This window comes from Erinaceus europaeus, chromosome 13 (assembly GCF_950295315.1).
Source record: "Erinaceus europaeus chromosome 13, mEriEur2.1, whole genome shotgun sequence".
Lineage (NCBI taxonomy): Eukaryota > Metazoa > Chordata > Mammalia > Eulipotyphla > Erinaceidae > Erinaceus > Erinaceus europaeus.
The window spans coordinates 59,940,011-59,953,091 of record NC_080174.1 but is presented as its reverse complement, the minus strand read 5'-3'; the positions used below and the strand labels follow the sequence as shown (position 1 = coordinate 59,953,091).

The 13,081-nt window shown below is 41.2% G+C and overlaps 1 protein-coding gene across 3 annotated transcripts in view; it reads right to left on the bottom strand.

Annotated features, from left to right (window-relative positions):
• Positions 1–13,081, bottom strand: part of LRRC41 (leucine rich repeat containing 41) — a 29,334-nt gene that overhangs the window by 9,780 nt on the left and 6,473 nt on the right. For all 3 annotated transcript variants that reach the window (XM_007521370.2, XM_060205957.1, XM_060205956.1), the window contains exons 2-3: positions 11,273–11,359; positions 9,476–9,546 (exon numbers count right to left, since the gene is read on the bottom strand). In XM_007521370.2, the coding sequence (XP_007521432.1) occupies positions 9,476–9,546; positions 11,273–11,359 (158 nt within the window). The remainder of the gene's footprint in view (positions 1–9,475; positions 9,547–11,272; positions 11,360–13,081) is intronic.

Here is a 13,081-nt window from a genome sequence, read left to right as displayed (position 1 = left end):
AATGATGACATCAACAACAAGGGCAACAAAAGGGAAAATAAATAACAATTAAAAAAAGAAAAAAAAAGATTTTTATTAATAAGAGACAGGAGAAAGAACTAACGCATCATTCTGGTATATGCACTGCAAGGATTGAAAGTGAGACCTCATGCTTGAGAGTCCAATGCTTTATCTACTATGCTACCTCAAAGATTACTAGTTATAAGAATCTTAAACTTACACTATCTTTCAGAATCTGAAAGATGGGTCGGGGTATAGCATAATGATTATGCAAAGAGACTTTCATGCCTGAGGCTGTCTCGTTCCAAATTCAATCCCCCAAACTGCCATAAACCTGAGATAAGCAGTGCTCTGGTAAAAAAAATCTGAAAGATTATTTTATTTTTTAATTCTCCTGTTTCAGTGTTGTTTTTTGATATAGAAATCAAGAGGGAAGAGGAAGAGACAGCACTGCCTGACCACTTGAGAAGCTTCCTGCAGGTGGGTACTGGGAGCATGAACCCAGGTCCTTGCGCATTACAACATGTGGACTCAATCAGGTGCACCAACTGGCCTTTTTTTTTTTTTAAACATATATACTTAATATTGTAATTGACAAAGATACAGATAGAGAGATTAGAGCACTGCTCAGTTTTGGTTTATGATAATGCTTGGAATTGAACACGAGACCTCAGAGCCTCAGGCAGGAAAATATTTTTGCATAACCATTATGCTGTTTTCTCAGCCCCAAAAACTCTTTGAGAGGGGAGAAGATGGGGGGGGGGGGGTAGAGGGAGTTGGGCGGTAGCGCAGCGGGTTAAGCGCACGTGGTGCAAAGCTCAAGAACCAGCATAAGGATCCCGGTTCAAGCCCCCTGCTCCCCCACCTGCAGGGAAGTCGCTTCACAGGCGGTGAAGCAGGTCTGCAGGTGTTTGTCTTTCCTCTCTGTCTGTCCCTCCTCTCTCCATTTCTCTCTGTTCTATCCTACAATGATGACATCAATAACAACAAAGACAACAAAATGGAATAAATAATAAAAATTTTTTTAAAAGGGGGTAGATAGCATAATGGTTATGCAAAGAGGCTCTAATGCCTGAGGCTCCAAAGTCCCAGGTTCAATCTCCTGTACTACCATAAACCAGAGCTGATCAGTGCTCTAGTTTAAAAAAAAAAGGGAGTCGGGCTGTAGCTCAGCGGGTTAAGCGCAGGTGGCGCAAAGCACAAGGTTGACATAAGGATCCCGGTTCGAGCCCCTGGCTCCCCACCGGCAGGGGAGTTGCTTCACAAGTGGTGAAGCAGGTCTGCAGGTGTCTATCTTTCTCTGCCCCTCTCTGTCTTCCCCTCCTCTCTCCATTTCTCTCTGTCCTATCTAACAATGACAACATCAATAACAATAATAACTACAACAACAATGAAAAAACAGCAAGGACAACAAAAGAGAAAATAAATAAAATATTAAAAAAAAAAAAAGGGAGTCGGGCGGGTTAAGCGCAGGTGGCGCAAAGTGCAAGGACTGGTGTAAGGATCCCAGTTGGAGCCCTGGCTCCCCACCTGCAGGGGAGTCGCTTCACAAGCGGTGAAGCAGGTCTGTAGGTGTCTATCTTTTATCTCCTCCTCTCTACCCCTCCTCTCTCCATTTCTCTCAGTCCTATCCAACAATGACAGCAATAACAATAACTACAACAATAAAAAACAAGGGCAACAAAAGGGACTAAATAAATATTTGAAAAAAAAAAAGGAGAGAGACAGATACCTGCAGCCCTGCTTCACCACTTGTGAAGCTTTTCCCCTGAAGGACCCAGGGGTTTGAACTTGGGCTCTTGCACACTGTAATATTTGTGCTTAACCAGGTGCACTACCACCTGCTTTCCCCAAATACTCTTCTGTCTGAGTAGTAAATTACAAATCAATTTAGGGAAGAGGTAAAATACGAGTTCACAGTGTCGTGAGAATCACAATTTCTATATGTTAAACTCTTAAGAATCTCTAGTTATCAAATTTAAATATTTCAAAGACTTTTTTGTTTGTTTGGCCACCAGACTTTTTGCTCGGGTTTCATGCTTGCAAGGTTCCACCACCCCCAGTAAACGTTTTTTTTTTTGGCCTCCAGGGTTATCACTGGGGCTTGGTTCCTGCACCATGAATCCACTGCTCCTGGAGGCCATGTTTTTCATTTTGTTGCCCTTGTTGTTATTGCTAGTGCTATTATTGGATAGGACAGAGAGAAATTGAGAGGAGGGTAAAACAGAATGGGGGAGAGAAAGAGGCATGGTGATCCCATGTGGTGATAAGAGACCAGAACATCAGTTCTTGAATTTGGCAAGATGTGCATTCTAGGGGCTGGGTGATGGTTGACCCTGTAGAACATTCGTTACCCTGTCTGATGATGGGTTCAAGCCCCTGGTCCCCACCTGCACGGCAGAAGTTTCATGAGCAATGGCAGTGTCTCTCTGCTCCCCCCCTTCTAATCAAAAAGGAAGAAAAATAAAAGCTTTTGGGACTTGTGGAGTCATACAGATATTGAGGCACTGAGCCCCAGCATAAACCTGGTGGCAAAAATAAATAAAATAAAATAAAATAAGGGAGTCAAGCAGTAGAGCAGTGGGTTAAATGCACATGGAGCACAAGGACTGGAGTAAGGATCCGGGTTCTAGCTCCGGGCTCCCCACCTGCAGGGGAGTTACTTCACAGGACTTTCCCCCTCTCTGTCTTCCCCTCCTCTCTCCATTTCTCCCTGTCCTATCTAACAATGACATCAATAACAATAACAACTACAACAAAAAAATAAGGGCAACAAAAGGGAAAATAAATTTAAAAAATAAAAATGCTGGGAGTCGGGCTGTAGTGCAGCGGGTTAAGCGCAGGTGGCGCTAAGCACAAGGACTGGCGTAAGGATCCCGATTCGAACCCCGGCTCCCCACCTGCAGGGGAGTCGCTTCACAGGTGGTGAAGCTGGTCTGCAGGTGTCTATCTTTCTCTCCCCCTCTCTGTCTTCCCCCTCCCCTCTCCATTTCTCTCTGTCCTATCCAACAATGACAACAACAATAATAACTACAACAATAAAACAATAAGGGCAACAAAAGGGAATAAATACAATATTTAAAAAAATAAAAAAAATAAAAATGCTACCAGGTGAGCTATCTCCTGGCTCCTCAGAAACACTAGACTCTCAGATTATCAAGAACGCTAATAATTTGTTTCCACCAACAACATATTAAAATGAAAGTTTTATATCTCCACCCCTTGAAATTACCTCTTTTTCTTTCCCAGAGCACTGCTCAGCTCTAGTTTATGGTTGTGATGGGAACTGAACCTGAGACTCTTGGTGCCTAAGGCCTGAAAATCTTTTTTGCATAACCATTTGCTGTCTCCCAAGTCCTATTTTTTATCTTTTTAAAATCCTTTTAGGGAGTCAGGCTGTAGCGCAGCGGGTTAAGCGCAGGTGGCACAAAGCACAAGGACCGGCATAAGGATCCCAGTTCGAACCCGGCTCCCCACCAGCAGGGGAGTCACTTCACAGGCGGTGAAGCAGGTCTGCAGGTGTCTATCTTTCTCCTCCTCTCTGTCTTCACCTCCTCTCTCCATTTCTCTCTGTCCTATCCAACAACGACAACAACAATAATAACTACAACAATAAAACAACAAGGGCAACAAAAGGGAATAAATAAATATTAAAATGCTTTTAAAAAAATCCTTTTAAAAATTATTTATTTGATAGAGATAGATATTAAGAGAGGAGAGAAATAGAGATGAAGAAAAACAGACACCACAGACCTGCTTCACCACTCAAGTAGCTTTACCCCTGCTGGTGGGGGCTTGAACCCATATCCTTGCACATTCTAACGTGTGCTCAACTAGGTGGCTCCTTTACTCTTCTTTCTTGCTTTCTTCTTTTTTTTTAATGTTACTGAGCTCCATTTTTTATAGACAAATAAAGCAATATCACTGCACATTAACTTTGTGATAATTTTTTAACATTTTTCTATGGTAGAAGAGAAAATAACCAGAGCCCACAATGTACAGTTTTGTTTTTTTTTTCCTCCAGGGTTATTGCTGGGCTCGGTGCCTGCACCATGAATCCACCGCTCCTGGAGGCCATTTTCCCCCCTTTTTGTTGCCTTTGCTGTTGTAGCCTCGTTGTGGTTATTATTATTACCATTGTTGTTGATGTTGTTCGTTGTTGGATAGGACAGAGAGAAATGGAGAGAGGAGGGGAAGACAGAGGGGGAGAGAAAGACAGACACCTGCAGACCTGCTTCACCCCCTGTGAAGTGACTCCCCTGCAGGTGGGGAGCCGGGGTTCGAACCGGGATCCCTATGCCGGTCCTTGCGCTTTGTGCCACGTGCGCTTAACCCGCTGCGCCACCGCCCGACCACCAATGTACAATTCTTATACTATTTTCAGTTGGTTATACTCTCATTTCTTTTTTTTTTTTAATATTTATTTTTATTTATTCCCTTTTGTTGCCTTTGTTGTTTTATTGTTGTAGTTATTATTGTTGTCATTGTTGTTGGATAGGACAGAGAGAAATGGAGAGGGAGGGGGAAGACAGAGAGAGGGAGAGAAAGACACCTGCAGACCTGTTTCACCGCTTGTGAAGCGACACCCCTGCAGGTGGGGAGCCAGGGCTTGAACCAGGATCCTTATGAGGGTCTTTGTGCTTAGCGCCACCTGCGCTTAACCCGCTGCGCTACAGCCCGACTCCCTCTCATTTCTTATCAGAACACTGATTACTTTTGGCTTATTGTGTTACTGGGGATTGAACCTGGAACTTTTGAACCTCAGCCATCAGTCTTTTTGCAAAACAAAACAAGACTTTACTAACTGATAAAAAATGACTTTCCTGGGTGTCCGGCAGTAGCGCAGCGGGTTAAGCGCACATGGCGCAAAGCAAGGACTGGCTTAAGGATCCCAGTTTGAGCCCCCAGCTCCCCACCTGCAGGGGTGTCACTTCATAAGCGCTGAAGCAGGTCTTCAAGTGTCTCTCTTTCTTTCCCCCTGTCTCCCTTCCTCTCTCCGTTTCTCTCTGTCCTATCCAACAATGACATCAATAACAACAACTACAACAATAATAGAAAAGGGCTACAAAAGGGAAAAATAAATACATAAAAAACTACTTTGCTATTTTTATTATTGAGGTTGAATATTTTTAATTTATTGGAGGTATCTGTATATTTTGTGACTTGTCTAAGTACTTCCATATTTTATAGAGATCTTCCCCTTTATCCCCTTATTTTTCAAAAATTTAAAACATACTTTCCTGTTTATAATGCTGGCATTTTATATGGCCAAATATGTCCTATTTATTATTTTTTAAGATTTAAAAAAAATATTCCCTTTTGTTGCCCTTGTTTTATTGTTGTAGTTATTATTGTTGTTGTTATTGGATAGCACAGAGAGAAATGGAGAGGAGGGGAAGACAGAGAGCAGGAGAGAAAATAGACACCTGCAGATCTGCTTCACCGCTTGTAAAGCAACTCCCCTGCAGGTGGGGAGCCGAGGGCTCAAACCAGGATCCTTTCCCGGGTCCTTGTGCTTTGCACCACCAGCGCTTAAACCGCTGCGCTACCGCCTGACTCTGATATGTCCTATTTCTATGGTCAGGGAGGTGCCTTACTGGGTAAAGCATATCCCTTGTATACATGAGGCTCTGTGTTCAATAGCTGACATCATTTATGCTGAAGCTATGCTCCAGTCTCTCTCATTAACTCAAGTTTGAAAGCACAATCTTAAAAGCAAGTATTTGTTGTTTTCATCATTTAATAAATAGTACTTCCGGGAGAGTCGGGCGCACAGCTGGTTAAGCGTAGGTGGCGCAAAGCAAAGGACCGACGGAAAGAATCGGGTTCAAGTCCCCGGCTCCCCACCTGCAGGGAGAGGGGTCGCTTCACAAGCGACTGCATTTGTCTTTCTCTCCCCCTCTCTGTCTTCCCCTCCTCTCTCCATTTCTGTCTTATCCAACAACGACAGCAACAACAATAATAACTACAACAATAAAACAACAATGGCAACAAAAGGGAATGAATATTTTTTAAAAATAGCACTTCCATCCTAGAATTTAATGACCATTCTTATTTGTTTTTATTTATTTATTTTAATTATGTATTAATGAGAAAGAGAGGAGGAGAACCAGAGCATCACTTCACACATGCTGTGGCAAGGATCAAACTTGGGATCTCATGTTTGAGAGTCCAACAATTTATCCATTGTGTGACCTCCTGGCACACCGTCCTTATTCTGTAAATTCTTTATATTTTATTTTATTTTAATAATTTAATCATATATATATATATATATATATGCATACACATTCTGGATATATTTTAAAGTGAAGCCCTAATTTAATTTTTCCCAAGTGGCTAACCAATTACTAGATAACCATTTGCTAAAAATCTATTTCCCCATTAATCTGTCCTCAGAATATTTTATTCTATAGCTCTCTTTATCAATCCACACTACTAGTATCCAGTTTGAAATATTTCTTTATAAGCAGTTAGGAGATACATATATCATGTACAATTTTGTATCTTTAGGACCTTGTATGGTGCCTGGAACTGAGAAGGAACTCAGTGCTTTTGGAAGGCAGCTATGCTCACCACTGTAACACCAACGCACAGTGTAAGTGCTTTTGAATGATGAATGAAGATCACTGTTACTCAGGTGGAAAGCAGAAGACACCTTCTGGAATAGATATGCTCCAAGTCAGGATCTCTGTGTAGGCTACTAAGCCTGAGTTATTCTAAGTGTTTTGAAATGCTCTAAGAAAACAGGATGGGGGCCCAGGAGGTGACCCAATCAATAAAGTCTTGGACTCTTGAGCATAAAGTCCAGTGTCAGAGACCTGGAATCACATAAGCCAAAGAGATACTACACTTCTCTCACTCCTCCTCTCTCATAAATAAATCTTATAAAGGGGGGGTGGGTGGGTGCATTAGCCCATCTGGTAGAGCACACAAGATATAGTGTTCAAGGATAGTGGTTCAAGTCCCCACTTACAGGAGGGTTTAGCATTGCTGCAGGCATTCCTCATTTTCTCTCCCTATCTCCCCTTTTCTGTCAACTTCTATCTCTAAAATAAAAGATGAAAGAGAAAGATGGGGCCAGGAGATCACTCACCTGAGAGGACATATGCCTTATTATGCACACAATCATGTGGGAGCACCACTGCACAGGGGGAAGCTCCACAATGGTGGAGCAGTGCTGTAGTATCTCTCCCTCTCTGAAATAAAAAGAACGAAAAAATTGACTTTGGAGCAGTGGAATCCACATATGCAAGGCTGTGGCACTACAAAAAGATTAAATAAAAATGTCTTTTCCATGAACTTTGAGAAAATACTGGAAAAGAAGACTATTACAATCTCCATCACTGGCCCAACCAAGCTGCTCATTGGGATAGTGCACTGCCTTTCTATGTGCACGACCTAGGTTAGAGCGTGGCCTCACCACACTGAAGGAAGCTTTGGTGCTGTGGTTTCTTTCCCCTTTTTTTGCATCTCTGTCTCTAAAATAATAATGATAATAATCATTATAATTTCTATCACTGCTAATCAACCATGCTACTTGGGAAACACTGGAATAAAATAAATCTCATGTTCCTTTTTCCCTTTTTTTTTTTAAACCAGAGCACTGCTCAGCTCAGGCTTTGGTGGTACTGAGGACTGAAACTGGGACCTTTGATGCCTCAGGCATGAAGGCATTTTTGCATAACCATTATGCTATCCCCCAACCAAATTTTATACTGAACTCCAGGAGTTGCATCCAGATGTGAAAGTAGAAAAGCTGAAGGATATAAGACTGAGTGTTACTGAACCTTATGTATTTCCCAAAAAACCTCCAATTCCTGGTATAAATTTGTTTTCTTGTCATTTGGTCTTATTCACCATAGAAAGCCACATTTAAATATTAATTCCTGGGAAAGACTTTTCTTGCTTTCTTCTTCAACCTCTTTGTTACTCTCTCACAGCATCTGTCCTATTAGACATATTTGTAGGTTTGCCCACTATGGGTAGTACCTCAAGACTAAGGGCTATGGGGGCCAGGTGGTGGCGCACCTGGTTGAGCGCACGTTACAGTGCGCAAGGACCCAGGTTCGAGCCCCTAGTCCCCACCTGCAGGGGGAAAGCTTCACAAGTGGTGAAGCAATGCTGCAGGTGTCTCTGTCTCTCTCTCTCTCCCACTCTATTACCCCCCCTTCCCTCTCAATTTCTCACTGTCTCTATCCAACAAATAAAGATTAAAAAAAAAAAAGTTACAAACTATTGTATTTACTGTTGAATGTAACACATTAATTCCCCAATAAAGAAAAAAAAAGTTAAAAAAAAAAGACTAAGGGCTATGTACTTCCAGTATATAGCATAAGACTTGTTATGTGGTATGGTTTAATAAAATGTTTATTCAACTTATCATTCAATTCTGAAATAGTAAATAATTTTTGCTTAAATGAGTGTTATATCTAAACTAAGCAATAATAGAATGTCAAGACTAAAAGAAGCCCTAAAGGTTATCTTCTCCAGCTCCTCTTAAAATGTTGACATTATTCTACAATAGCCTTGTGTCAAGTAGTTATCCAGATTATTTGAATATTTAGTGATGGGAAGCTTATTGTTCTTCCAATTAGTTTACTTTGTTATCAGTAAGCTCAGAGTTTATATATTCTGCATTTAGTGTAATAAAAAAGCTCAGTTAGCTTCTGCACATCTATTAATCCCTCTTCCATGTGACAACCATTCAAATATTTCAAAACAGTTCATGTTCCCCAAGTCTTCTCTTTTTACAGGAAAAACACTTCCAAATGTGACTCACATAATGTAGTTTTGACTTTTTTATTTTATTTATTTACTTTTATCAGAACATAGCTCACCTGTGGCTTATGGTGGTGCTGGGGTTTGAACCTGAGACCTTGTAGCCTCAGATACAAAAGCTTTTTGCACAGCTATTATTGCTATCACCCCAACCTGGTTTTGACTTCTTTCTCTATATTCTAGGGGAAGTCTAGCCACTGTAGAGCCAGGAGGGCTCCAATTCCCCTTGTCCTTCAGTCATTTACATTAGTGCACACAGCATATAGGGTACAGTCATTATGAGTGACTTTAACACAGGTCAACTAAACCACCTTAGTGGCTTTGATATAAGCTATTTCTAAGTCAGAGCCTTTTACTCCCTTCTCTGAGGCTATGCCATTGGCATTTTTGAAACTCAAGTGAAGTTTATTCTGTTAAATTTCATCTTGTTAGGTTTGAACACTGCTCCAGTCCTGTCAAGAACTCTGAATCCGGGCTCTGCCATTCATTGATCACTACCTTTCCCTGCTTTGTGTCACCTGTAAACATGGTAAGCAAATCAATAACAAATGCAAACTGGGAAAGAACCTTGTGACAAGCCATGAGTCCTCCTCCCAAATTCATTCAACTCCTGTACTTTATGAGTACTCATGTTTGTGTGCTATTCCTGCTTGTACAAAGTCAGGTCAGACTTCAAACTGGTGCATTAACTTACTTCCAAACTGGAAGGTCTGGTTTTCATCAGTTCATCCCATAGTCGGCGCCAGATGGCCTGAGTTGAGAGGCCTGTAGAGAGAAATATTACATTTACTTGGCTGCTGTGTGGATACCATCAGTGTAATACATGCTGTTTGTTCTTTTCTTTTCTTTTTGGCCTCCAGGGTTGTTGCTGGGCCTTGGTGCCTACACTACGAATCCACTGCTCTTGGAGCCATTTCCCCCCCAATGTTGTTGTTTTGCTGTTACTGTTGTTGTTAGATAGGACACAAAGAAATCAAGAGAGGAGGGGAAGGCAGAGGGGGAGAGAAAGACAGACACCTGCAGACATGCTTCACTGCCTGTGAAGCAACTCCCCTGGAATTGGGGAACCCGGGGCTAAAACCGGGATCCTTACGCAGGTCATTGCGCTTAACCAGCTGTGCTACCGCCCAGCCCCCATTAGTTTGTTTTTCAACAAAGCACTGCTTAGTTCTGGTTTATGGTGGTGTGGTTTATGGTGTGGTGTGGTGTGGTGTGGTGTGGTGGTGGTGGTGGTTGTATTGAACCTAGGATTTTGAAGCCCCAGGCATAAAGGCATGAAAGTCTTTTTGCATAACCATTATTCTATCTCCCTTGCCCCAGTGAAGTGTATCAATCTTAATGTTCTTTGGGCTCACTGGAACAAAAAGGCAGAACACTGGCTCTAAAGATAAATTGCTTAGGTCTGAATATCAGCAAATCACATTTTAGCTGTATGACCTTGAGCAAGTTACTATTTTTTCCATATTTTTGTTTCCTTCTCTCTATAATGTAACTAATAATAGCTATTTCATGGGGTTGCTGAAAAGATTAAATGAATTTCTCCAGTAAAGTACCAGACAGGTCTTGTTGGTACATCAGGGTTAGTTAGATACAAGTTAGTGTTAAATATATTTAATTGGGAACCTGGGAGCAGCATAGTAATTAAAAAAACAAAACAAACAAAGAAAAAAAACCCTAAACTTGAAGATCTGGAATCTAAACTGGATTTGCTTTTAATTGTAGTTTTCCTGTGGTCTCATTTTTATTAGCATATTAGGTATCATATTTGTTTGCTGTTTTACAAAATAATGTGAGCAATCAATCAGATACGTAAATGTGAGGGACCAGGCAGTGGTGCACCTGATTGAGTGCACTCATTACAATGTGCAAGGATCTGAGTTCAGGTCCCTGGTCCCTACCTGTAAGAAGAATGCTTCATGAGTGGTGAAGGAGGGCTGCAGGTGTCTCTCTATCTCTTTCCCTCTTTACCCCACTCCAATTTCTGTCTTTCTCTTATCTAATCATAAATAAATAAATAAAAGATTATAAAAAGAAGAAAAATGAAACTTTAAAAAAGAAGTAAATCTGAGAGGTTGGGGAGATAGCATAATGGTTATGCAAAAAAAACTTTCTAGGCAGGGGTAGATAAAATAATGGTTATGCAAAAAGACTCTCATGCCTGAGGCTCCAAGGTCCCATGTTCAATCCCTAGCACTACCATAAACCAGAGATGAACAGTGTTCTAGTGTGTCTTTCTCTCATTAAAATTACATATACACATACAAAGTGAATTGAGGACATTTCCTGAAAAGCATGAAGCTCTGGGGTCAAGGATATAGTTCAGTGGTAGAGCACAAACCATGCATGGATGAAATCCTGGGTTTGATACCTACCTTAGCATTTACACATAAAAAGAAAAGCAGAAAGTTCTATGCAGTCATTGAGTATAATATTTACCTGGAAAACATGATGTTGCTTTGTTATAACCACTAAGAAAGAGAAAGACACTTACCTTTCTTGAGGGCAGTTTCCTCAATCCTCTCCAAGTAATATATATTGAGCAGTGGTAAGATGCTTTGCAGTATTGGGCCTGGGAGGGCTACAAAAACCAAAACACAAATTTTACCTTTATATTACAGAAGTTCAAAGACTAGTTATTTTATTAGGATAACAGAAACCTGGAAGCAACCTAAGTGTCCAACAACAGATGAGTGGTTGAGTAAGTTGTGGTGTATATACACATACATATACAATGGAATACTACTCAGTTATCAAAAAGCGGTGAATTCACCTTAATCACCTCATTTTGACTGAAGTTTGAAGGAATCATGTTGAGATAAGCAAGAAAGAGAAGGATGAATATGGAGTGATCTCATTCACAGATATAAGTTAAAAAGTAAGAACAACAATAAATTAAGAACAAAAGGGACAACACAAAGCAGAATTTGGACTGAAGTTGGTGTAATGCACCAAAGTAAAGGATTCTGGGGTGGGGGGGAGTGTTCAAGTCCTGGAGTATGATGGCAGAAGAGGACTTAGGTGGAGGGGCTAAAGTGTTATGTGGAAAACTGAGAAATGTTACATGTGTACCAACTGCTGTATTTTACTGTCCACTGTAAACCACAATCCCAATAGAGAGAGAGAGAAAAAAAAAAAAGGAAAACAGCTTACATAATTTAATAAATGAAAGGGGCCCACCTAGTAAAAACATTATAATGCACAAAGACCCAGGTTCAAGTCCCCAGTGCCCACCAGGCAAGGTGGAAGCTTCGTAAGTGGTAAAAAGTGCTGTAGGTTTCTATCTCCCTCTTCTCTCTCAATTTCTTTCTCTCTTTTTTAAAATTGCAAATGGGACCAGGGGCTTAAATCCGGGTCCTTGCATATTGTAATATGTGTACTCAACCAAGTGTGCCACCACCACCCCCAATTTCTATCTCTATCCAAAATAAATAAATTTATTTTTATTTTTTTGCCTCCAGGGTTATCACTTGGGCTCAGTGCCTGCACTATGTATCCACTGCTCCTGGAGACCATTTTCCCCACTCTGTTGCCCTTGTTTTAGTTGTTATTGTTGTTATAGCTGTTGTTGTTGGATAGGACAGAGAGAAATTGAGAGAGGAGGGGACAGCAGAGAGGAGGAAAGATATCTGTAGGAAAGACACCTGCAGACCTGTTTTACCACTCGTGAAACTACCCCCCTGCAGGTGGGGAGCCAGGGGCTTGAACTGGGATCCCTATGCCGGTCCTTGAACTTTGCACCATGGGCGCTTAACCCACTGTGCTACTGCTTGCCCCCCCCAATAAATAAATTGAAAATATAATTTGATAAATGGAACCTATAAAATCTAACATAAACACTGCAGGAGGTAGCTCAATGGATAAATTGTTGGATTCTCAAGCATGAGGGCTTGAGTTTGATTCCTGGCATGGCACATACCAGAGTGGTACTCTGACTCTCTTTGTCATCCTTGCTGCCCATAAATAAAAACTTTTTAAAAAAAAGTAGCTTACTTGGAGAGTGTGCTGCTTTGCCATGTATACAACCCAGGTTTGAGCCTGGCCCCCACTGCATTGAAGGAACCTTTGGTGCTGTAATGTCTCTCTCTTTCTCTCTGCTTCTCTGTCTCACTGCCCCCCCCCAAGTTAAGTATTTCATTCAAAGTCTGGCCCACTTATTTCAGTCATTTATTTAGTAGCTAGAATTCTAGGGGGTTGCTCATCTTCAAGGGTGAGAGTGTTCTATAAAGAAAACTAATATGCTCAGTTAGGTGCTGTTCATTTCTGCCTAAGCATAATGAACCATTCTGCATTTTAAAAGTGT